General features: G+C 41.6%; 1 protein-coding gene across 12 annotated transcripts in view; it reads right to left on the bottom strand.

Moving 5' to 3' along the window:
- The window catches only part of rbfox1 (RNA binding fox-1 homolog 1), a 2,011,452-nt gene that overhangs the window by 1,540,464 nt on the left and 443,477 nt on the right, over positions 1–27,511 (bottom strand). For 3 of the 12 annotated variants that reach the window (XM_059654021.1, XM_059654027.1, XM_059654025.1), the window contains exon 1: positions 14,170–14,297. The exons of 6 other annotated variants lie outside the window; for them this stretch is intronic. Coding sequence is in view for 1 of the 6 variants with exons in the window: in XM_059654009.1 (XP_059509992.1) it covers positions 14,339–14,383 (45 nt within the window). In the remaining 5 variants the exon portion in view is untranslated. Of the gene's footprint in view, positions 1–13,375; positions 13,614–14,169; positions 14,298–14,338; positions 14,655–27,511 lie in introns of those variants that run through there. 3 more of the 12 variants (XM_059654019.1, XM_059654024.1, XM_059654009.1) reach the window with 2 other exon arrangements.

Genomic DNA, 27,511 nt, shown 5'->3' with positions numbered 1-27,511 from the left:
TCCTCTGGAACTTTTCCAGAATTACTACCAGAGCATCAACTGATAAATGGAAATTTAAGTTACTACTTCACACTTACATGATAAACACTATTACACAGAACACTATCCATTGCTGGTAAGAATTTAACAAGCATGCAACCGAAACCTTGAACATGAACTTTGATCTAGTAACCTGGGGAAAATAATTCACATTTGGCCTGACTGTGAAGTTTGTTTTTCTTTTAAATTATTACACTGAAGCTTCAAAGTAAACTTTTTCATTCGTATCTCGGAGCCTCGAGGAGAAAAGCCTCCTGTGTAACTTTATCTGATATTATTTGATTCATTTATTGTCATGTGCATTTTGTTGCAAAATATGGTGAAAAATATTGTATAATGTTGCTACTCTATGGCACCATCTAAAAACACAGAGAAATAAACCAATACATAGAATATAAAGGAAGAAGAATAAAGAAAGAAAGAAAATGTGTTCAACTTTACACTCCTTCTTGTCAAGTGCTCCATCATGGGCCCTGGGTCTAGGGGCCAGGCTGGCGCTGGAAAGAAAGCTGCCATTCTTTAGCGTTATCTCACCTCCACCAATGCCTTCATCACAATGAGTCTCACTGGGCCTTGCCAATGCAGGTGCCACTGATGCCACTGGTCTGAACTCGCCTCTGCCACCACCTCCAAGCATCTGCACTAGACACAGACATCACCAGGAATTCAAGCTTGCCTCCTCTGCAGCAACCACGAGTCGGCGCCAGATTGGCCTTGCCAATGCAGAAGCCACTGGGAACTCAAACTCACTCCGACGCCATCTGCCAAATGTCTGTGCCAGGCCCACTCACCAACCACCATGAGTCTGCAATGGGCCTACTTGCCATCACCGATACCGTCAGCACAACCCAGCTCTTCAACAAGAGCTAAGTAAAATAAAAGAGAAAAATAGGAAAGGAATGTGAGGGAAGAGAGAAGAGAAGTAAAAAGAAACTAAAAGAATAAAGAATGGAATGGACAGAACACCAAACCCAGTAGCTCTATGCCATTTGGTCCACTAGAGAAGAGCAAGTAAGTTTGTGAAAGTATTCAAATGTCATGAACAGAGAGAGAAAAAAATGGAGAATTTCAAGACAATATGGAGGAATATCTTTAATAGCTAAATATCCAACTATATACTTTCTGGAATAAGACAATTCCTCCATTTTGACATCAGTTTATTTTAAATATAAGCAGAGCACATTCCCTTTGGGACCAAAATTCTACAGGAAGGTATGATTCAAAATAACACTATATTTAATCACAATGTCACTACCAACCATAATGACACCATTAGATTCGAAACAATGGCTTTATAATGCCTAAATGCCAAATGTCAGATTTTAACACGAGGATAACATTCAAATACAAGGAAAGGATGAATGGCTTCTAACGTTTGCCACTGAAGACTCCTTTAAGTACTATCTAATATCTGCAAAGTTATACAGGCATCAACTCAACACTTACATTTAAAGATGACATTCATATACTTTTAATCACTTGCAATTTTTTCTAACATTTACATTTTTCAAATTGAATTTTATCAGCCTGCACTTCAGCGAATTCTCTTAAAGAAAACTTAGGAACACTGTTCTGAGCTCCACCTCTTGGAAACTGGAATTGCTTTCGAGAAACTACAGTATAGATTTATCAGAAGATTATCTGAACACCAGGAACTTACAAGAAAAAAATACACAAATTAGCGTTGAATTCCCAGGAATTTAGAAGGTTAAGGGACGATTTATTCAAAGTTTTCAAGATATTGAGGAAAACAGATCGGGTGGGTAGGAATAAGTTTCTGTTGCTGTTTGCAAAATGTTGGCCTTTGGTCTCAAAATTAAAGCCAGACTTTTCAGGAGTAATCCAGAAAACAACTCGACATATGAAGGGCAACAGAAATGTGGAACTCCCTTCTTTAAATGCTGTTCACACTAGGTCAACCATTGAACCTCGAAGTCGGAATGGGCTATATGACCCTTTGGGCATGTGCTACCATTCAATATGATCATGGCTGATCCTCCACCTCAACACCATTTGCCAGCTTCCTTTCCATATCCCTTGTTGCAATTGATACATTTTTAAATATTAATCTCTTTCTCGAACACAATCAATGACCAAGCCTCCACAGCCTTCTATGATAGAAAACTTGACAGACTGGCTATCCACTGGGTGAAGAAATGTTGCCATAACTCCATCTTAAATGGTTTATCACATATTCTGAGCCTGTGGCTTTTGGTTTTAGCTTCCCAAATCAGGAAAAACGTGCTCCTTGCATCTCGTCTGTTTAGTGCTGTTAGAATTTTATACGTTTCAATCAGATTCCTTCTCACTCTTCTAAACTGTAGTGAATACAGACACAGTTGAACCAATATATCCCCACACAACAATCCTGCCATCTCAAATAGCAAGTATATCCTCTCTTGGGTAGTGAGACCAAAACTACATGCAACACACCAGATGCAGTTTTAACAAGGTCCTGCATAACTACACTAAGACATAGATGCTTCTGAGCTGAAATTCTCTTGCAACAAAGGCTACACACAATTAGTCCTCCTAATTGCTTGCTGCCCATGCCTGTTTAATTTCATTGATTAGGGCACAGGGACACCCAGATCCCTCAATATGTTACGATTTAAATAATACTCTTCATTTTTGATTTTCACACCAAAGTGTATAACTTTACATTTATCCATCTAGTATTGCATGAGCCATGTGTTTGCCTGCACACTCAACTTATCTCGAACAATCTGAAGTTTCCTTGCTGCATTTTCAATACAATTCATTATCGCAGCCACAGCAAACTTGAAAACTTTACATTTGGTTCCAACAACCAAGTAAGACCTTCAGTCTAACCAGCCCATGCCGAACATAATCCCAAACTAAACTAGTCCTGCTTCCTGCTCCTGGGTTCTATCCACCCAAACTTTTCCTGTTCATGTTCTTATCCCAATGTCTTTTAAACATTATAATTGTACCCATATACACCACTTCCTCGGGCAGTTCATTCCATACATGAACGACCCCTTATGTCTTTCTAAATCTCCATCCTCTCAGCTTAAAAAAGTGCCATCTAGTCTTGGAATTTCCCATCCAAAAGAAAAGACACTTGCCATTAATCCTATATCATGAGGCCCAAGCTATGATCCACTAATCTCCGCTTGATATGCAGAAAAAGACCCATTTATTTCCACACTTTGCTTCTGATTTGTCAACCAATTTTCAATCCATACCAGTGTATTATCTCCAATCCCTCGTGCTTCAGTTGTGACTATTAACCTGGCGTGTGGGACTTCATCAAAAACTTGCCTGAAATCCAAATACACCACATCCATTGGTTCTTCCTTATCTATTCAACAAGTTATGCGCTCAACAAGGCCCAAAAAATTAATTAAGTTTGATTTCTGTTTCAAACTCATGCCATCTTTGTCTTTTTCTATTAATGCTTTCCAAATGTTGTTTCATGACATCTTTTATAATAGACTCTAACATTTTCCCACCACAGATATGATGATTACTGGTCTGTAATTCTTTATTTTGTTCTGTCCCTCCTTCTTTAAACAGTGGAGTTACATTTGCCACCCTTCAATCTGTGGAAACTATTGCAGAGTCTAAAGAATTTTGGAAGATGGTCAACAAAGCAACCAATAATTCCATGGCTACTTCCTTTAGTAATCCAGATGCAGATTATCAGGCCCAGGGAATTGGTCAGCCTTTAACACCATTCATTTCTTGAGACCTTTGTCTTTAACAATAGTGATTTCTTTTCCCATTCTTCCTTCTCATAAGGCCTTTGGCTCCCGAACATTTCTAGGAAATTATTTGTTTTATGGTTTGTGAAGGCGGAACAAAATGTAAGTTCAATTCTTCTGTCAGTTCTTTGTTCCTCATAAAAGTTTCTTTTGCTCCTCACATATTTATAGAAGCTTTTACAGTCAGTATTTATGTTCCTTATAAGTTTACTCTCATACTCTTACCCCAACACACCCCACTCACCCGGCCCCCAACCGGCACCACCACCTCTCCAGCCCCAGCAGTCAATTTTCTTTTGCTGAATTCTAAACTCCTGCAGACTTCAGGTTTGTCGCTGTCTCTGGCAATTTTATTTGTCTCTGCTTTGAATCTAATACTAACCCTGATTTCTCTCATAAACCTTGTTTTATTACTGCACCAACAATGACTAAGGATTGAACAAGGAATCAAAAGGGAATGAATAATTGTGTAAATTGCGTATGTGTTCTTAATATTAGCCATTGCTTATCCACTGGTAACTCTTTTAGTAAGTTGGCCAATTCACCAGTTTATACCTCAAACCATTATAATTCCCTTTATTTAGATTCAGGACCCTAGTTTTGGGTTCAAATTCTTCTCTCTCCAGCTTAATGAACAATGCTATTATTTTATGTCTGTTCTTCCCTACACAGCAAAATTATCAATTCATCTTTTCTCATTGCACAATATCAAGTCTAGAATAGTTTGTTAGAGATAATGGGAACTGCAGATGCTGGAGAATTCCAAGATAATAAAATGTGAGGCCGGATGAACACAGCAGGCCAAGCAGCATCTCAGGAGCACAAAAGCTGACGTTTCGGGCCTAGACCCTTCATCAGAGAGGGGGATGGGGAGAGGGAACTGGAATAAATAGGGAGAGAGGGGGAGGCGGACCGAAGATGGAGAGAAAAGAAGATAGGTGGAGAGAGTATAGGTGGGGAGGTAGGGAGGGGATAGGTCAGTCCAGGGAAGACGGACAGGTCAAGGAGGTGGGATGAGGTTAGTAGGTAGATGGGGGTGCGGCTTGGGGTGGGAGGAAGGGATGGGTGAGAGGAAGAACCGGTTAGGGAGGCAGAGACAGGTTGGACTGGTTTTGGGATGCAGTGGGTTGGGGGAAGAGCTGGGCTGGTTGTGTGGTGCAGTGGGGGGAGGGAACGAACTGGGCTGGTTTAGGGATGCAGTAGGGGAAGGGGAGATTTTGAAACTGGTGAAGCCCACATTGATACCATTAGGCTGCAGGGTTCCCAGGCGGAATATGAGTTGCTGTTCCTGCAACCTTTGGGTGGCATCATTGTGGCACTGCAGGAGGCCCATGACGGACATGTCATCTAGAGAATGGGAGGGGGAGTGGAAATGGTTTGCGACTGGGAGGTGCAGTTGTTTGTTGCGAACTGAGAGGAGGTGTTCTGCAAAGCGGTCTCCAAGCCTCCGCTTGGTTTCCCCAATGTAGAGGAAGCCACACCGGGTACAGTGGATGCAGTATACCACATTGGCAGATGTGCAGGTGAACCGCTGCTTAATGTGGAATGTCATCTTGGGGCCTGGGATAGGGGTGAGGGGGGAGGTGTGGGGGCAAGTGTAGCATTTCCTGCGGTTGCAGGGGAAGGTGCCGGGTGTGGTGGGGTTGGAGGGCAGTGTGGAGCGAACAAGGGAGTCACGGAGAGAGTGGTCTCTCTGGAAAGCAGACAGGGGTGGGGATGGAAAAATGTCTTGGGTGGTGGGGTCGGATTGTAAATGGCGGAAGTGTTGGAGGATGATGCGTTGTATCTGGAGGTTGGTAAGGTGGTGTGTGAGAATGAGGGGGATCCTCTTTGGGCGGTTGTCGGAGGGGGGCGGGCGGGGTGTGAGGGATGTGTTGCGGGAAATACGGGAGACGTGGTCAAGGGTGTTCTCGATCACTGTGGGGGGAAAGTTGCGGCCCTTGAAGAACTTGGACATCTGGGATGTGCGGGAGTGGAATGTCTTATCGTGGGAGCAGATGCGGCGGAGGTGGAGGAATTGGGAATAGGGGATGGAAATCCTCCGCCTCCGCCGCATCTGCTCCCACGATAAGACATTCCACTCCCGCACATCCCAGATGTCCAAGTTCTTCAAGGACCGCAACTTTCCCCCCACAGTGATCGAGAACGCCCTTGACCGCGTCTCCCGTATTTCCCGCAACACATCCCTCACACCCCGCCCCCCCCCCCCACAACTGCCCAAAGAGGATCCCCCTCATTCTCACACACCACCCTACCAACCTCCGGATACAACGCATTATCCTCCGACACTTCCGCCATTTACAATCCGACCCCACCACCCAAGACAGTTTTCCATCCCCACCCCTGTCTGCTTTCCAGAGAGACCACTCTCTCCGTGACTCCCTTGTTCGCTCCACACTGCCCTCCAACCCCACCACACCCGGCACCTTCCCCTGCAACCGCAGGAAATGCTACACTTGCCCCCACATCTCCACCCTCACCCCTATCCCAGGCCCCAAGATGACATTCCACATTAAGCAGAGGTTCACCTGCACATCTGCCAATGTGGTATACTGCATCCACTGTACCCGGTGTGGCTTCCTCTACATTGGGGAAACCAAGCGGAGGCTTGGAGACCGCTTTGCAGAACACCTCCGCTCAGTTCGCAGCAAACAACTGCACCTCCCAGTCGCAAACCATTTCCACTCCCCCTCCCATTCTCTAGATGACATGTCCATCATGGGCCTCCTGCAGTGCCACAATGATGCCACCCAAAGGTTGCAGGAACAGCAACTCATATTCCGCCTGGGAACCCTGCAGCCTAATGGTATCAATGTGGGCTTCACCAGTTTCAAAATCTCCCCTTCCCCTACTGCATCCCTAAACCAGCCCAGTTCGTTCCCTCCCCCCACTGCACCACACAACCAGCCCAGCTCTTCCCCCAACCCACTGCATCCCAAAACCAGTCCAACCTGTCTCTGCCTCCCTAACCGGTTCTTCCTCTCACCCATCCCTTCCTCCCACCCCAAGCCGCACCCCCATCTACCTACTAACCTCATCCCACCTCCTTGACCTGTCCGTCTTCCCTGGACTGACCTATCCCCTCCCTACCTCCCCACCTATACTCTCTCCACCTATCTTCTTTTCTCTCCATCTTCGGTCCGCCTCCCCCTCTATCCCTATTTATTCCAGTTCCCTCTCCCCATCCCCCTCTCTGATGAAGGGTCTAGGCCTGAAACGTCAGCTTTTGTGCTCCTGAGATGCTGCTTGGCCTGCTGTGTTCATCCAGGCTCACATTTTATTATCTTAGAATAGTTTGTTGTCTAGTTGTCCACTCTATATAAAGATTAAAGCTGCTCATGATTGTAGTTGCACCATATTCGCAGAAGCCTTTAATCTCCTGTTGAATTCCTTTCCTTAAATTTCTGCCAAGGTTCAGGGCCCAATAGAGAATCTCCACGATTGTTTTCTGTATGGTGGGAATTCTTATCTCCAACTCTACATCATGATTTTCTGAGCCAATATCCTTCCTCATTATTGCATTGAAAACTCATTTACTAACATTATTGCCTCACCTCTTTTCTCACTTTGTCTCTCTTTCCTAATTCTTGAAAACTCCTGGATGTTTTCCTTCCATCCTTGGTCACCTTAAACATTGTCTCTGTAATTATAACTGCAATAGAACTGTGTGTATCTATTTGTGTCGTTATTTCATCTGATGTATTGCAAATGCTCCACACATTAGGGCACAATGCTTTTCGACTTGTCTTTTTACCTTTCTTAGTCATCTTTGCTTTATTTTTTACAATGGCCCCATTGTTTTTTGTCATCAATTTTTCTGCCTTCCACTTTCGCTTCTCACTTTTCTGTCTTTTATTTCTACCACTGTTACCCTCTTCTATTTCTCCTTGTTCAGGTTCACAACTCCCGCTATTTTAGCTTAAACTTACCTTACAGAACTAGCAAACTTACCCAAGGATATTGGCCAAGCACTGGTCTCCTCTTCACCAGATCCAGTCCCAAAACATCTAATACCACAAACCATGGCATTAGAAATTTACAGGCTTATCTGCGTCAAAGCATATTTCCAAATTACTACTTATTCATTTCTGTATTCTGAAATTGCACCTCAAGGTGCGCCAGCAGCTCTGATGACAATGCTGCTACAAGGTCACTTTGTGTACAGGGCTAGAGATGCAGCCCATGAAATGGACCAGACTGCATCTCAGGGATGTTCACTTCCTCCCTCAAGCTCTAAGAAAGTGTATGCCACCTGGATTCAGAAAAATCCCTGCCAAAGCACAGAAGGCTGTGATGTGAAGGGTCGTGGTGGCTATGACAAGATAGTTCATGCAATGGTGAGAAAGGTAGAGTATGGGCTTTGGTTGGGGGTAGGAGTGGCCTCATCCATTGGTCCTTTGAGAAGGTCATGTCCCTTCACTGCTTCGCCCCACCCACCAGAACCACCAGGTCCCTGTTCACAAAACAACGATCCTTATCTGCAATGTGCAAGGCACATGGTATCAACCGTGCAGGGAAGGTCTGGACAGTGCCAGTCTGGGTACACTGTGGCCTTTTAAAGATGGTACCAGAGCCAAGGATAACTGGGATGACCCTGCAAGTCTTCTGGATACAGCAAATGGTAGAACTAGGCTTGCATCAGATTGCAGTGTCTCCACAGAAGCCATTCCTGTCCTTTCCGAAATCTTAATCTGCATTATGTAAATAACTCGGAGTATTCCTTTATCCTTCTTTTCTTATATATAATAAACCACTGTCTTATTAAAACCAGACCTGAATCATTGCATGTTTGTGTTTCAATGAAAGACCAGCACATTAATCTGACTTGTCCAGTAATACCATCTGCTAGAATCATAACAAACCCAGAATATATAGCAAAGACACAGGATACTATGACAAATGCTACACAGGGATTCAGGGGAAATAACATCAAGGCTTGGAGAAGAACAATGTAATTTTCATTGGAGAAATGGAAAAGTTTAGAGTGATAACAATCACAAGTCTTATCAGCAACAGCACAACGACTGAGTGAAATGAGCAATGCACTGAAATCTGATGAAGAATTTACTCAGATCAGAGAAAACAGTGTCAAAGTTTGGCCAGCACACATACCATACTGTCTCATTCTCAGTCAGCACTGTGAGCTGAGAGGAGATGTTATAGTAGATTATTTTTTTTATGTTGAGAAATGGGTCAGTCCAAGAACTCTGACATAGCATGACCAGATATACATGCAAAATGATAACTTATAAAAATCCTATGCCAATTCAAACACTTAGCTGCTTAGTTTGTGACCTGCTTCTATTTTCTGCCACCATATTGTATTTGTAGTTGCATTATGCCACCACATTGTATTTGTGGTCACATTGTGCTGCTGAAAAGAAATTATTGAGACTGCCTAGGTAAGGAAAACATTAACTTTATTTAAGAAGCATGCTACTATCACTTCATCATACCACAAGGCTGCAAGAGAGAACACAAGATGATATGGCAATGCTTCCCTTCCTGAGATGATTATACTGTGCCTTATTAACAGATCACACATTCAAACATATCCCTTTCGACTGAAATTTAAGGTATTTTATCTGACATCAAGTTATCAGCATTTGGCTTAACATTCTACTTGGAATCGAGTCAGGAAAGCTGACATGTATAGGATTGAATGACTCATCGCTGTTACACAGGCTGACATAGTATGCTGCTTAAGGCTGCAAACCAGGTGGAAATTGAAGGATTGATAAACCTGTTTTCAATTGAGGGAGAAGATTATTACCTCTGTATATTGAGAAAACCTGCAATACTTGGAAAACCAACGTAGGCTTGTGCTGCTACTCGTTGCCCACAGGGCAGGAGATGTCAATGTATCTTCTGAAGAAGAGAGCTTTGGTGGTGTGAAGAATACAACAGTATAGAGAAAACTGAGATATGCCATTGTTGTCCTCTGCTGGAACTGGTGATGTGAATGATAACAGCCATATGACCTTTGACACCCAAGGCTGTGCAATCAATGCTGTGGTAGGTGACACAGCTCTGAGACAGCTTCTTTGATGAAGCACAAGCATCTCAAATGTTGATGCCTGATCAGGTTGAGATTTGAAACATCTCCTGAGAGCCAGGCTTTCTATAGCCTTGTTTCTTATCTGCACCTCAAAAGCAGACCAGCCAGACTCTCCTTGTGAGTAAAATCAAATAACTGTAAGGCAAATTGCCCAGCTCCAGGCCAATGTCATTTCTACAACTTATGATGGTCGTAATTGAATAGAGAAAATTTCTACAGAAAGACTCAGGAATTGATTTACTCCCTAACAAGACAATGGAGGGAATGACCCCTGCACGATACTGCTAAGTACTCGACCTGCCACTTACTTTATCAGTTTGTCATGTGATAAATTCACATCAGGCCAAGTTTTAAAAATGGAATGTCCTTCTTTACTATAATATTGCACTTTCAGAATATCTCTGTTGTGCAACCTGCCGGCCTGGACGCATACCAACATTGTGCTTGGCAAACATTCATTGTGGGATGGAAACACATGCATCACTAATCGTTTTGGACCCTCATTGCCTTTTTCTGGACTCTGGAGTCATATTTAGTCCTTTATGCCTGTAGGAGAACCTTAAAGATATCATTGAAAAATGCAGTGGGAGCAGTTATTTGAGATGCCTATTTCATAAGTGATGCCACCTTCAGGAGCCATTTCATAGAATTAGGGTGGGAAAGGATGAGAAGTCACAGTTTATAACTGAAGGGTATATATTGGTTTTAGCTCAATAAATAAAACTAAATAAAACCCAAACCTGAGCCAGTTCATTCATTCTAATTTGTGAGTTGCCTAAGTGTCAGTGTACAATCACTTAATCATAATAAACACAAAATTACTCATTCCAAGTGGAGATAGTTTACTCTATTGGAATACGTAATAAATCATACATAGTAGGTGCCAACATGAGGCTTTCAGGTCTGTCATAGCATGTCAGTACATTACCGTAATGAGAGTTCAGAAAACTGTGCCCTATTGATTTTTAAGACAAATAATTTCAGTTTACAAGAGAATGCACGGGGATTACAAGCCAAAAAAAGCTGCAAACCGCTTGCATTGAATCACCACATGAGAAGACAAAAGCCCGATGAGCAGAACAGTGTTCTGTAAAGCTTTCCTTAATTGCCTTAAACCCGAAGATCAACAAATTCTCAAAAGTCAAATTACAATCTACACACATACAACTTTGTAGTTGTCATGACATCCACAAGCATCCATTCCCTCCAACGTCGACTCTCGGTAGTCGCACTGTGCATTAACTACAAGACACGCTACAGAAATTGAAAGATCCTTGGACAGCACCTTCCAAACCCATGACCTCTTCCATCTAGAAGGACAAGGGCTGCGGATACATGGGAACACCATATCTGCAAGTTCCTTTCCAAGCCACCCAACACCCTTAACTTGGAAACATATCACCATTCCTTCACTGTCACTGGGTCAAAATCCAGGAATGCCCACCCTCAGGGCACTGACGGCCAAGCGACAGCAAGTAGACTGTGATGATTCAAACAGGCAGCTCAGTACCACCTTCTCCAGGGCTGCTAGCGATGGGCAATAAATGCTGGCCAGCCATTGATGCCCATTTCCCACGAATAAATAAGAGAAAGTATTTGAGCTTAATTGTGTTTGTATAAAGTGACAAAAGTATGAACTTTATTGTGTAGAACCTGGCTCAATTATTTTTCACACTTCAGAAAAATTGAATATGGTTCACCATTCCTTCCCTATTAAATGTGAATTTGATACATGTTTTATTTGAAAAACAAAATTAAAACCTCCTTTCATTTGGTTAAAATGCTGGTAATTGGAGAGGGGTTAATCTGCCAAAAAGTTTGAAATGAACCTCCAGAAATTTATTTTAGCATCCTGTCATGAACATTTGATAGGAATGGAATCACACCAGAAATTGCACTTAATGAAAATCAGAAAGCCCAAAAGATTACATGATGTAAACCTTCAAAATATTAGACCAATTATTCCATACCTCAAGTCAAATTTCTAAATGATATTGTATATCCCCACCACAAACTGTGTTATCCCCTGAGCAGCTTCACAAATGTAATTAACCACCATATGATTTTATAATCTGGATTATTCTCCACAAAACATTAGTAACGTAATCGTCCCTGCGAGACCCTGTAGCCGTGGTTATGCCCCAAATTTACAAAAGCAATGTGCCTGAAACACATGATGGCTCCAGGGAAATAGCATAAGAATGTTTCAGACCATAGGATGTCACAGTGGCTCAGTAGTTAGCACTGCTACCTCACAGAGCCAGGGACTCGGCTTTGATTGGACCCTCGGGCGACTGTCTGTGTTGAGTTTGCACATTCTCCCCACGTCTGTGTGGGTTTCCTCCGCGTGCTCCGGTTTTCTCCGACAGTCCAAAGATGTGCTGGTTAGGTGGATGCTAAATTGCCCATGGATGTGTGAGTTAGCCATGGCTAGCTGGGTTAGCCATGGGAAATGCAGGATTGCAGTGATTGGGTTCAGGAGTGGGTCTAGGCAGGCTGATCTTCGGAGAGATCGGTGTGGATCTGATGGGCCAAATGGCCTGTTTCCACACTCTAGGGTTCTTAATTTCTTTAAAGAAACTGCCAGATGTTCCAATGCTTCATGCTATGTGCGATATATTTAAAAGTTACATTTTTATACTTTCAGAAAGCAAGCACTAAACACAAAATCTCATCACAGAAATACAAAATAAATGTCCAACTACATAAATAAAACACACTGACCAAGTCTGTTTTTTTAGAAGTCTCCTGTGTTGATAAATTTCAAAATGCTAGCACACCAAAAACATCTAAACATTTTCAGTGTATGTAAATCCTCTTCCATGCAGAATAGTCAAATATAAAAGTCTAATTATGACAATAAATGCCGCTAATTGCACAGATTGTCATAACTCACAAAATATAGTCAAGCACACTGTTCACTGCGCATCTATGGGCAAAAAATACCACTAATAAATCAAATCAAACTAGTGTAACTACATTTCTGTTTCCTGTTTTCTGATGTTAATATTTAGATTGAATTTTCGAGTACATGGTTAAATAGATTATAGTGCAAAGTTTAAAAATTGTTTAATATTATCAGGAGTTCACAAGTGATCAGATTTAAGTGTATTTACAAAGTAACTATTTGCAAACCAGCATTAAGTTACAATTTAACAAAACAAATTGTTAGAAGGGATAGGAACTTAAACAAAATTACATCTACCTTTTTACTACTTCCAATAAAGTACACTGACGCTCAAATTATATATCCTTCAATACATGGCTCTTGCAGAATTGGGACTTCACTGTCCAATCAAAGTATATTTCAAGTAAACTGAAATCACAATAAAAATACTGAAAGATCATGCTTATTCTTTCCGACATCAAATTAAATAAAGCGACACAATAACCATCCACTTCAATGTTAATTTGAATCAGCTGAATATTTAGAGTGAGGGAATAAAGTTTTGCGGCAAGCAGATTACTTTCTATTTCAATGGTTTCAAAATTCTCAAAAATCTTTCGAAAGAAAAAAATGCATGAAAAGTTTATTGTTAAATAAGCGTACCTTCTTATTCCTTTTGTTTCCCGATAAAGACAACAGCACTCATCACTTTCTCCATTCTTCTATTCCCTGGCAGTACTGGCAGAATTCATGTCTCTTTTTTTAGAAACTCAAAAATTCCTGTGTTCTTGAATTTGACAGTTTATCATGTTGTAGCGACAGATGGTCAAACAGGGAAGAGCATGAAAATACTAAATACTTTATAAGCTCAGCAGAGTTTCAGATGCACTGTACTCCACACTTCGGCACACAGGCAATGCAATTTCTCCTTTGTAGTCTAAGCAATGTTATTGTAACCCTTTGAGGAACATGCTCACATTCTTACAGCAATTTAAATTATTGCTTTGTGATTTTACAACACAGGCTACACTTGGCATCTTTATGCCCCATTAAAAAGATTCAGTATCAGAGTCTGATAAGATTCATCCCTGCTTAGTCAATGAGTTGCAATTATAATAACAATTAAAATGATCAAAAACACATTTGAATACGACTAAATGCTCTGGCAATACAATACTCAAAGCTAGAAAACTGGACCGGAATAAGGGAATGAGTGTGAACAATAGATATTTATTTAAGCGTTCAGCAGAGTGTGAAACTCCCAGAATTTTGAAAAATGCAATACACTTCAAAGCATGCTCAATCCTTACAGGGTTAACACTCATAGGTATAATACACACAGCTTCCAAGCACATAATGTTCTGCATTGTTATATTGCATCCCTCTGCCATTCATTTCAGCAGTTATACAAATCCCCATCCTGATAACCAAGCTAACAGTCACATATGAACACTAACCTTTCTGTATTAATTTATGTTCTGCAATTCAGCAGGAACAAAAGCAACGCAGGAAAAGCAGCTATTCAGTGTCACATTGTCCCAACAGCCTCCCCAACAACGAGCGTTGCAATTCAGCCCCCTGACTCACAAGCTGTCCTTAATTGTTTAAACTCTTACACTGCCTTACCTGAAGGGCATCTCCCATGACTGCAATTAGCTGCCAAGATTTCATTGTCGGCTGTGAAATGCCTCCTGTTCCCTCACCAGGAGAGCCAGAGAGGTAGGGGAAGGAATGAGAAATACCCACGTGCTGGCAATATAAATGACTACAGACATCTGTCGCACTTACTGTGCATTTACTCTGTTCTGCTCCTCTGCTCCCCTTACAATGTTTGGAGCAGGTAATGAATGCTCTTAGCCTGGCCCACAAAAAAAGGAAAGGTCACAAAAAGGGCCAGGAGCAAAATACAGCAGATCTCCTCAAGTGAGCTGAGGCCAATCTTTTGTTACTTATCCTGTATCACAATGACACTCAATATAGTCTAATCAAGTCACTGCATGGCAAATGGCAGTTCAGTGGTTCAGGTACTATCTATTTCTGCTGCATGTCTCTCTTCCTTGTTCTTTCAAGCATTAAATATGTGCCACATGACAGAATAAGGCACCTTGCAAAGTCTGTTGTGTCCACATATGGAAGCTCGTGTACATTGAAGACTGCAAATGCTGGACAATTGTACCTGTTATTATTATTTTGGGATTCCCCAACTTGATTTAAACTCTAATATGGAATGAAGCAGTCTGTCCTGCATTTTATGTTTCAGCATTAAATTGCAAAATCATCTTAACACAAAGGCAGCAACGTTCTCATTCATTCCCTACTAAATCAAAACATGTTTGGCTTCCTTACAGTTTGCTTTCAACCATCGCTGAGCATGATCCTTCAAGGTGTCCTGATTACTCTGCTAATGTCATTTATTAGTTGTCTGATACCGATCTGGTCTGGTAGCCTAAACAATCTCAATATGATTTGTCACATTTAAAGATGCACTTGTAATCTTCCAAGTAAGCTTAATGAAGCAGATTTTAGTGTAAAAATCGTGCAGTGATTTATGATATCTACCATTATACCTACTACGAAGGAGCATTCAACATACAAATGCTGTTAGTTCTAGGTTGCCAGATATTTGTTGCAGACAATAACTTTACAACTGATCAATTATTACTCAATTAAGGGAGGAAAGTAAACAGTTCAGGACGATCCTGTACTACCAGAACCCAGAATGTTCTGCCTGGGAATTTTATTTTTACCTGAAATGTTAACTCTGCCTGTTTTGTTGCACAGATGTTACCTGACCTGCTGAATTTTTCCAGCTTTTGTTTTAAACTTACTTCAGATATCCAACATTTACAGTTATTTGATGAATGTTTTTAATTACCAACCATTTCTGTTCTGACAATTGTTACCATGTTGCCTTGGAATAAACCTATAATATAAACACAAAATTTTAAGGATAGAATTTGACTTTGTGTAATTCAGAGCTTTGCTTACCCTAGAATGTATTAACGGCTTAAATATTGAATGGTATTTTTAAGCTGTAGCTTCCATTAATGGAAAGTTGTTAATGGAGCGGACTTGTAAAATTAGTTTTTTGTGATGCCTCAGATTCTAAAGTTTATATTCAAATTGTTTTCTATTTTCAAGAATGAGCAGAAATGACCCTTTTAAAAATGTATCATTCTTTAGAATAATTTCAACATGACCAAACGTAGCAACTGAGGTTGGCAATCAATCTCCTCATATCCAAATAATCATTAACATTCAAATAAGTACTTAAAATTTGTAGAAATATTATCACAACTGTGTTGCTCATTTTTTACAAAAATAATTGTTAAAGTTGATTACATTTTGCAAAAGAAATTTTAAACTTGCTGCAACTGGATACGAACACAAGAAGCTAAAAACATGGCTGCTGCAAGCCACCTGACTACGCAAGTTCTCCATGGATTACATTGACACATGCCAAGACATGTGACAATGCTCACCCTGATGATACCAACTCATTGTCAGAATGTAAACTGGGCATTGATGAGGAAAAAATCTCCGAACTGTAGTGGGAAGGGAGGATGCCTCAGGAATGCAAGTTTTTGACTTATTGAATTCATTTGTCATCACGTGAATTTTACAGTGAAAAGTGGTATATAGTGTCACTACTGTCTGGTCCCACTTCCAAATACAGAAAAATTCCTCATATGGAATAAGTTTGCATAGGACATCTGGCAATAGCAATCATTGTGGCTTGCCAACTAAGACTGATTCAAAGAGATAAATTGCCTCGACAAAGAGAGAGACTCCATCTTGAACCATCCAGAATAAACATCTCTCCAGTCAGACTGAGGGAAAGAGATTTTAGCTGCTGTAAATCTGTAGTTTATTTTTGTAAAGTAATTGACCAACTGAAATTGCAGAGCCTGCAGGCCTCTCTGGCTTCCAAATACTGTTGGCCTGTGAAGTGAACCAGCCTAAGAAAACAAACCAACTATAGAGGCAATCATGGCTGTAAGAAGAGCCTTCAAACGATAACTCCTTGTTGCAGTAAATAAGTTCAAACAATGAGCCTCAATAGTATACAATAATGATATATTGGGACTTTCTTCTTCAGTATTCCTTTCGTCTAATATGTAACTGTCCTATCTTTATTTATTTTGTTTATAACTTTATGTCATTGTCCCTATGGAGTCTACAGTAGCAACTTGTAAAACACTAGCTAAAATAAACCAAAAGCTTAGCTGTTGATCTACTTAACTTGAATAATGCAAGTTAAAAGGGGGCTCAGAGATCTATATTAATTTACAGTTAACTGGCTATGCTCGTTGGCACGACAATGGGAATAGTATGAGTTTGGTTACATATGGTGTTATCAAATGAGGTTTGTATTGGATGTGGACAACTCTTTGGGCTGGATTTTAACTTATTTAACCTGTTTGGTCAGGTTTTAATAAGCAATGGGGAAATATGAAGTGCCGGCTCCCGACATGACCTAAAGGGGTTTTAATTTCACAGCCTGCACAGTGATGGTCGCATGCTGGCTCTTTGTTCAGTCTGATTTTCGGGCATGCCTTCTGGTCCAATATAGTGAAGGCAGCAGAACAAGATAGTCAGTATGTACCGTGGAATAGGGAGAGTATGGGGACAGATGGATCCCAGGGTGGGGAGGTGCCTTGTGGAGGGGATGGGTGGGGGTAATGCAGATTATGACTATCCCTCTCCTTACCACCATCCCCAGGATCCTCAGGTCCTGTGGGAAAGAGCAGGTCAGATTGTGCAATCAGAATGTGTGGGCGGTGGGATGGGACTGTCACATATATGACTAGCAAGAAGATTTGCAGGCCTTGAGGGAGTAAAACAAAGGTTTTGTGGCAGTAATCAATGGTTTTTGAGAGGGAATTGGAGTTCTGTGGGAGAGGCTAGAGGACTGAGGGTGATGATCGAAACATCTGTTGTGAGGTTTGACACCTTGGGATACATTCAGAGGTCCAGGGCTAATTGGAGGACATGGAGTTGAGATGTGAGCCACACCTTCACAGAAGTTATCAAAGCTTTCATAGTGCAGATCAGGGCAGATTGGAAGGGGTGAGGGGCTAACTGATCATGGGCAAGCTGGATCCAGCAGGTCCAACAATTTAAAAGGCCTTCAGTCCTCACCTATTTTCCTGAGGCTTTGGAAACCAAGCTGTCCATGGTTCCATTTAAAGGGGAACAACAATAAGACATTCAGCCACATTAAAATATTAAGTTTCAAACCTTCTCCTTGGAATGTTTTACTCTCCATCCTATCCCCATTGAAACAGAAAAAGGGTGAGGCAGAGCAGTTTTCTAACAGGATCAAGGGTGTTAACATTTTAACTTTTTTACCATCGGAAAACCTCTATTTTTTGTTATGTTTCCAGTTTCACTTTAAAGCTGGCCCACAATGTATCTGTACAGGACCAATCAACACCAGTTTTCTGGATAAATTCATTCATCCATTGCACTAGGAATAGCTTGACTTATCACAATTCCAGATGGTCTAAAATCCAATCATAAAAACATGCAAACACGAGGAACAGGAGAAAGAATAGGCCATTCAGGGCCTTGAGCCTGCTTGCCATATGATAAGATTGTGGTTAATCTGATTATAGCCTCAAGTCTACATTTTGTTCAATCCCACCACGTACACTTTTGCTTTTCATGCCATCAGTATACGATCTAACTCAGCCTTTAAAATATTGAATAGTAGCCCATGCCACAGTGGTAGAATCCTAATTCTGAGACCTGGGTTCAAGTCCTACCTGCTCCAGAGATGTGTCATAACATGCCCAAACAGGTTGATTAGAAAACCATTATAAAAAATATTGTATAACTGGATCTCTACTCATCTCTAAGGAAGAGAATGTAACAGATGAACAAATCTCAAAGAAAAAAGTCTCTCGTGGGAAATTTTTTAAATTGTGCCCCCCTGGGCTCACAGGCAGCAGTGGTTCAAGATGGCAGCTCACTAACACTTCCTCTAGGAGACTCTAGGAATGGGCAATAAATGCTGGCCCAACCAGTGATGTCCAAATCACTTGAATGATTTTTTAAAAAAATCCTGGCACCCTGTCAGTGGGAAACAGCCTTTTAGCATGCTCCCATCAAGTTTCCTCAGGATCTAATGAGTTTCAATAAGACAAACTCTCATTCTTGTAAACTCCAAAGGGCATATCCCTCAATCTTTCCTCATAAGGCAACCCCTTCATCTCAGGAAGCAGTCAAGTGAACCTCATTGTGCTGCTTCAAATGGAATTGTGTCCTTTCCTAAATAAGGTGACTGAAACTGTATTCAGAACTCTAGATGTGGATGCTATCCAATTCCCTGCATAACTATAGTGAAACATCTCTACCATTATGTTGCATTCACCTGGCAAGAAATCACATTTAATTTGCTTCCGCAGTCAAATGCTGCACCTTCATACTAACTTGTGTGATTCCTCAATCAGGACGCCCAGATTTCTCTGTACCAGTGAGAACTGCAACCTTCCTCTATTTAAATAATATGCTGGTTTTCTATTCGGCTCACCAAAGTGGATATGTTCACATTATACCATATTGCACTCTATCTGTCAAACTCGTGCCTGTTCATCTAACCAATCTGAATGCCTTTGCAGATGCTATATGTCTTCTTCACAACTTACTTTCCTAAATATCCATGGGCCATCAGCAAGTTTTGCAACCATAAATTGGTGATACTGTGTCAATTGTTGTTACCCACTGCTTCCTTTAAACAGTTATTGAGCCTGAAATATGGAAATTAGAGACCTAAAACCTTTTAAACAAGCCTTTCAAGATTTGGTGATGATTAGCAGGGCTCAAACCTAGCCTTCCTCCCTCAGGATGCTACAGTGCCAGCTGCACCCCCTAACGCTATTCATGGCCACCAAAAACAAAAGTGGAAAAGATTATTTAATAATCATCGATGTAGAGATGGAGCATTTTTCTCTTGCCTAGGTAAACTTGTAGGGCACATGGATTTTTTTGAAAATGTATTGTATAGAAGTACATGGACTGTTATTTCATCTTGTTATTAACCTTTGTCCATTTTGTGGTAGAATAACTAACTCTTAGCATTTTTCTCATTTCCAATATAGATTGCAGATAATTCAGACATCTTCCCATTGCAAACTGATAGGTTACAGGTTACAAATCAATAAATGCTACTGAATTAATATTGAGTTGCGGTTTGAAGTTTTAAGAGTTGTGATTTTATTTTGAAGTTTTAATTTTAGGACAAGCCATTACTTCTCTTAGGGATCTCCACAAGGACGTTAAAGGACACCCAATGTAGAATTCTAAGAAGTCACAATATAACAACGCAGTAAGATTTTGCTGAAACCTAACAATGATAGAAATGGCCAAAATGTGAGAAATGGAATTTGTCCAGCATAGCAGCAATATTACCATGTTACAGCATTCCGACAGGATGTGCAGTGCAAATGCCTGAACTCTGCTGACAGCACAGGACATGCAAGTATCCTACAGAGCCTCATTATGACCTTGTAATAAGCCCAGGTAATTTTGTTTTAAATGAGGCCAAATTCTATTTATTTGGTAATTTGGATATCAAAATCAATTTGTGGAAAAGTGCAAGTGTGCAGAAATGACTGGCGCCAGGTTATTTGCAGTATAAGGACCTCAGCTTTCTCAGAAAGGGTTCAACCGTCATGTAAATCCACAGTCAGCACTAGATCCGTAAAGGCCTGTGGTGAGATTCTGAAACTCGATCATGATCAGTTTCCAGGCTTTCGTAATTTCATTCCTTGACCTTAAATTGAAAACTGCTCAACTTTTGTGCTCCAACTCAAACAATTTTGTACTGTTAGGCAGCTTGTTTACTCATAACAAACACTAAAGAACATAACTTGAATTTATACAGTGTCTTATGTGGCCTCATGTTGTCCCCACGTATTTGACAGCCAACAAAATAATTTGAAATTTAGTTATTGTGGAATGTAGTGGGATGTGTCATTGAATTTGAACACAGAAAGGTCCCAAAAGAGGGCAATAAAATCAAAGATGAAAAATTCTGGGTTTCTTCCTGACAATTATTGCAGGATAAATATTCCAGAAGATACAGACATTGGGGGGACAGGGGGTTGAGCGGGGGAATATCAAAATAGAAGACAGAGTTGGCAGCATCTGTGAAGAAAAAAATCAGAGTTAAAATTCTGGGTCCAATGAGTTTTGAGGAAGGGTCACCAGACCCAAAGCGTTAACTCTGACTTTTTCTTCACAGACAAAGTGACCTGCTGAGCTTTTCCAGCAACTTTGTTTTTGTTCCTGATTTACAGCATTCACAGTTCTTTCCATTTTTGTTTGGAAGACGGAGTTTATATTTTGAAGATGTTCAGTTCAGAATGCTGTAAAATGTCAGAATGGAACTTGCAGTGCTGCTCCTCCAGCTTCAGTTGGCCTTTATTGGAGACTCTGCCATACACTGACAACAGAGTTGAGAGGTCAAGGCTACAACTGCAGACCAAGCGGAGGTAACCCACTGAGAGTGGGTGGTCTTCCCACTGGAGAGGAGGCCATTAAGAGCAGTGAATACAGTAGATTAGGTAGAGAGAAGTACTAGGAAACCATTATTACACCTGGAAAGAGTAACCGATGGGGAAGGAGGTAAAAAGCCAAGCTTTACATCTCCTGCAATTGGAAGGATGGGATGTTGAAAGTGAAAAGGGAGTGGACCACATTTCAGAAAGCTGGCAGAGGAGGGGGAGATGACAATGTGTTTAACGGTAACACTATTCTGGAGGTGGTGGAAATGGCAAACAATGAGCTTTCGATATCGAGACCGGTGACTTGGAAAGCGAGGACGAAGTGAAAGCTATCATGGTTCTGACAAGGAGGAGAAGGATGAGGACAGAAATGTGGAAGATGGGTTGGACATGATTGAGGGCCTTGCCATCCATAGAGGGATTGGGTATTACTCAATTGAGGGCAAAGAGAGACATGTCAGACATACCATTCTGAAAGGTAGCATTATTGTAACACACATGAAGCAAGTTAAATGAGAACATTTTCAAAGTGAAAGCAAACTGAACCAGGCAGAGGAAGTGACAGTGGATCAGGCCATTCAAACCCCTATTCCAGAAAGAAGTGACAAACTCTCGGACTGTCATAGAGTCACAGAGATGTACAGCATGGAAGCAGATCCTTCAGTCTAACTTGCTTATGCCGATCAGATATCCTACATAAATCTGGTCCCATTTTCAAGCCTTTGGCCCATATCCCTCCAAACCCTATCTATTCACACACCCATCCAGATGCCTTTTAAATGTTGTAATCATAACTTCCACCACGTCCTCTGGCAGCTCATTCCACACACACACCACCTTCTGTGTGAAAAAGTTGCCCCAAGGCCTAATTCAAATCTTTTTCCTCTCACCTTAAACCTATGCCCTCTAGTTTTGAACTCCCCCAACCCCAGGGAAATAACCTTGACCATTTACCCTATCCACGCCCCTCATCATTTTATAAACCTCTATTAGGATAGCCCCTCATCCTCTGACATGCCATGCATAATATCTTCAGCCCATTCAGCCTCACCCTTTCGCTCAAACAATCCAATCCCGGCAACATCTTCGTAAATCCTTTCTGAACCCTTTCTAGTTTCACAAGATGGAGATAGCAGTGTAGAGGGACTGGTTGTCCATTATCCAGAGGAAAATTTTAGAGCAAGAAAACAGGAAAATGATGAATTGCCACAGGGGGTTGGAAGATTCTTGAGCTGCAGATATGTGGCCAAAGGCCTTTTGCTTTTCAAACAAAGCCACCCCCTTGCTTTTCCTCAAGCCTATCCTCCCCTTTTCCATTTCTGCTTTCAGATGCTGTAGAATTGCCAGGTGAGTAGCCACTGTAACCTCAGTAGCAATGAGTGAATAATACGGTGCCTCTGATGAAGAAGCACCATCATCTTATCTGACATTATGTACCACCAACTCCAAAACTGTCACTGCATTGAGCTCAGAGACTATGTATATTTAAGATCAGGACTTATTCAGAAAAGCAGTAAACATTTCATTAGGAATATACCAATGTTAAAATCAACATACTGGAAAGAATACACAAACAACTCATCAACACAAACCCTACTGGAACCATCTGCTTTGCAGATTCTGCAGACCATGGACTGGAATTAACCACTGTCTCCTAACCCACCAAACCAGAGTGAAGGCAATCCAACTTCAATCGCAGGGGGTTGCCTCAAAAAGAAAACAAAGGGGAAGATGTTTTTGCTTTTCCACTTCATGATCATGGAGACGGATGGAAAGAGGAGCTGAGGCCACAAGTAGAACAGGTATCACATTATGAGGGGTTGAATGGCCTACTTCTACTCCCATTTCCAATCCTCTTATGAATTCTTTTTCTCTTGGGTTTATTTTGTTTTGATGGGATCGAAAGATGAGCAGTTGTAAATACCAGGTTGAGATCTCAGGGGAAGCTCAGTCTGAGTACTTAGTTGCTGACAGCTTGTTGAGAATGAAAGGGTCCCTACTGCCTCTCTCTCACAATAAGATTGAGATTACAACAGAGCCGTATGATCCTAGGGGCAAGCTGTGGGAAATGCTGGATCACACCCCCTCAGTAGTTAAGGTAGTGTAGCTATTGTTTCAGGATGCAAATAATTTGTTCCACAAGGTGTCTGCTTGTTTCTTGTTGTGGCCTTACAGTCCCTTTGAAGTGTAATGTTCCTAAACATTCATTTTCCAGTTGTAGCTCATCCCTTAGAAGACTTTAATGATGACCAAAGAGGCTGGGGTATTATCGACTGCTGTTATATCATGGGATATTGGACTTTGGCTGAGAGAACCCTCTGGGCAATAATCACGCACAAAGTCAACTGTAATAAAATAGCAACCTTTGTGGTTGTGGTATATTTTCTCACCAAGATCCAGGGACAACACTGATAAGAGAACAGAATTAACAGCTCCCTGCACTCCTGGGATTCCCACCAATGTGAAAAATCCATGTGCTGCTTCCTCTTGTTTCCCACCAGTTAGGGAGAAATTCCCCTCTCCTACAGGGAGACTGTCCCCTCCCTAATGCAGAAGTAGAGTGTGTACTGTGAAAGGTTGCCAATCTCATTTGTTCCTGTGTGGAAGAATTCACCATGTGTAGAGATTAAGGATGATAGTGACTCTGATATCCATTGGCAGTGCCATCCTTGTACTATTGTGAGGTTATAGCTCAGCACAATGGTCATCACCTTTGTGAACGTCTGGTACCCTAACCAACACTCTTGGCTGATGTACAGGGAGGAGCCATTCTCCTGAAAGACACTTTGTGGATATAAGGTGTTTATTAGCCCCCATTCTTCTCCATCAGTTTCCCCTGTTGCCTTTTCTAAGTCATTTCTTTGCTTTCACAAAAGGCACTGCCACTTACGTTCCCATGATCAAAATTACCCAGATTATCCCTAGACCGTCTCCTGTCAGGTCAACAGCTCCTCTGGTGATCTTTACAAAAGCCAGCACCACTTGTTTGGAAATCCAAACTGTTTGCTAATCTCCTCCAATAGCACAGAAAATAATGCTTTAACTAACTGTTGCACAAGGCTGAGACATGACCTTGTAGAGGATTATAGAATAATGAGAGGTATAGATTAGGTGAATAGTAGACATCTTCTCCCGAGGGTGGTGGATTTCAAGACTAGGGGTCATAATTTTAAGGTGACAGGAGGAAGATTTCAAAAAGATATGAGGGACCTTTTTTTTTTACACATATGGTGGTTCATGTATGGAATGAACTTCCACAGGGTGTTCTGGATGCAGGTACAATTACATTGTTTAAAAGACATTTAGATAAGTACATGAATAAGAAATATTTGGAGGGATATGGGCCAAGCACAGGTAGGTGGGTCTAGTTTAGTTTGGGATTACGGTCAGCATGGACTGGTTGGACAGAAGGGTCTGTTTCCGTGCTTTAACTTGACAACCCTGCACCAAGAAAATGTCAAAGGCATCTCTCCTGGGAGAGCCAATGGTTTGGGGATCTACCATGGAACTAAACACATGCTCAGCTTGTGTGCTTAAGAAAGGGTATTAACCAAATGGTCGAAGGTCTGTCAAATTGGCTCGAATGACTGTTTAATATCATACTGTGTCCACTCTGCTCACTTCTGGTGTACACATGGCACTCTGGACTTAACTTCCCATCAGTCAGGTTGCTCCACGTGGCTTACACTGGAAGAGGGCGGGAGAGATCCTGCTATCATTCTGGGAGTACAAGATTCATATCGCACTTGCATCCGTGGTGCAATGCAACCTAGTTTTACCACCACTGTAATTGATTCTGTAATTAGTCATCGTTTGGCACGAAACAGAACTGAATTATTCATTTATGATATTTCATCTGTTCCCAGTTTTAACCAGCACCGGTTAGATCTTGAAATAAAGATTTGACTTCAGCAACAGGTTTAGCAATAAATAGTTCTGTACTTGTGCCAAGTTGGCAGAATGAGTTTTATAATATCCACTGTAGGTATCACAACTCTGCAATTATAACATACATTTTGTAAAGAAAACCAATCTGTCTTTAATATGAAGAATCCTATAAAATGACTCCCAAAAATCAGATGACTACCTTTGTGGATTTCAATCAGTATTGGGGCTGAACGGTACTTATTTCGGAAAGAAATCACAAGAGGCCTTTTGAACTTCAATTAATATTTCCAAGGATAAGCAAAACCTCCTTGAAAATGGCTCGACAAATGTGTGAATAGCTCTTCCTAGCTCAGCACAAACTGACATTGAGAGCCATTCAAGCTAATGACCCAACTAGTTAAAAATTAATTATCGCAATTAATAAACAAGGGATCAGCTCTCTCCCCAAGGCTTGGGCAACCCAATGCTAAATATGGAAATATGATTTGCCAGTTTTGAGATAGCAGCTATTTTAAGTTTTGGTTTTCATAAGATAGGTTATGAGCAATCATTTTGGGCAGAACCTTTACAAATTCAGGGAGAGACATTATCAGTGTGGGTTCTAAGACACAGAGAGCTTAAGGAAGCATGCAGAAAGCAATTGTGGCTCTGCTCAAAGAGCCCAGGAAATCTGGAAGTGCTACAATGACAGAACTAGTGAGGAACAAGAGACCTTTTCACCTGCCCACTTTCTCTCCCCCACATACTGCTGACTTCACCTGTACAGGCCAACACCAACTATAACTGCAGAAATTTTTACACTTGGTGAATTCTGGCATCAAGTTTTCACTCTGGACAGATAATCCTAAAGTAAGGGCGTGACCTGAAACAACCCCAAAGAATTGTTTCTGTTTATAGGTGAGCATAGTGGTTGCATTCTCAACGTTGAGCCAGAAGGAAATGATTCAACCCTCAGCCCAGACAGTTGCTGTGAATGAGCTCTGAATGCAGCAGAGCCTATAAAATCTTCTCGTTGTGCAGACAAATCACCCTGTCCACTGAGATAGCAACAGTTTTATAAGCCTTCATAACTATCAGACTATTAGATTGTAAATCAACCTGAAAATCCACCCACTTTTCAGACTATACTTCAAGAGGAAGAGGTATGCAAAGACATGATAAAAACAAATATAGTTTATTTTACATTAAACTAGTCAAGGTGAGGAAACAAACTTTGATAATCAAGGATGTGCATTTCTGTAGGATTTCCACGACTGCCTGACTCTTAAACCTCTGTGGCCAATGAAGTACTTTCGTAATATAGAAAAATCCAGAAACATTTCGCATTATCCATTTTCCACATCATCGGAGAATGGATATGCAATCAGGATGTGTAACACCCCACCCCACCACCAAAGCTCCAACTTTACAATAAGTTCTTTATGAAATTGCACATTCTGCATTTCTAAAGAAGTTAGACTTGGAAGACTCGCCAGAAATGAGGAGCAGCAGCGTGACGAGAAGGATAATTGGAGCAGCATTCTGCTTGACAGACTAGCCAGGCTAAGTAGGTTCCTGACAAATCCATTTTGTGGAGCACCTACGCTCAGTTCGTGACAAACGACTACACCCCCCAGTCGTGAACCACTTCAACTCCCTCTCCCACTCCTTGAACAAGTTGTCCATCTTGGGCCTCCTCCAGTGCCACAACAATGCCACCCGAAAGCTGGAGGAAGAGCACCTCATATTCCGCTTGGGAACCCTGCAGCCCAATGGTCTCAATGTAGACTTCACAAGCTTCAAAATCTCTCCACTCCCCACCTCATCCTCAGACCAGCCCATGTCATCCCTACCTTCTTGACCTCTCCATCTTTTCTCCCACCTAACCGCCCCTCCCTTTTCACTGACCAACCCCCATCCCAACTCCCTCACCTCTCACCTTTCCTGGCATCATAACTGCGTCCTTGACACGTCAGTCTTCCCTCAGACCCACCCACCTTTCCCTCCCCACTGACCAATCCCCATCCCAACTCCCTCACCTTTCACCTTTCCTGGCGTCATCACTGCGTCCTTGACACGTCAGTCTTCCCTCAGACTTACCCACCTCTCCCTCCCCACTGACCAACCCTCATCCCAACTCCCTACCAACACTCAGCTGTATTGACTTCAACCCCGCCTCCTTGGCCCGTCTGACTTCTCTGAACCTGTCTGCTCCTCTGTCCACCTTCCATCATCGCCTCTCCCCCTCTCTGTTTCTTTCAGAGTCACCTTCCCTTCCCCCATTTCTGAAGAAGGGTCCAGACCCGAAATGTCAGCTTTCCTGCTCCATTGAAGCTGCTTGGCCTGCTGTGTTCATCCAGCTCTACATCTTGTTTTCTCAGACTCCGGCATCGGCAGTTCCTACTATTTCCAGGCTTAGGTA

This window comes from Stegostoma tigrinum, chromosome 23 (assembly GCF_030684315.1).
Source record: "Stegostoma tigrinum isolate sSteTig4 chromosome 23, sSteTig4.hap1, whole genome shotgun sequence".
Lineage (NCBI taxonomy): Eukaryota > Metazoa > Chordata > Chondrichthyes > Orectolobiformes > Stegostomatidae > Stegostoma > Stegostoma tigrinum.
This window is presented reverse-complemented; position numbering and strand designations above follow the sequence as displayed.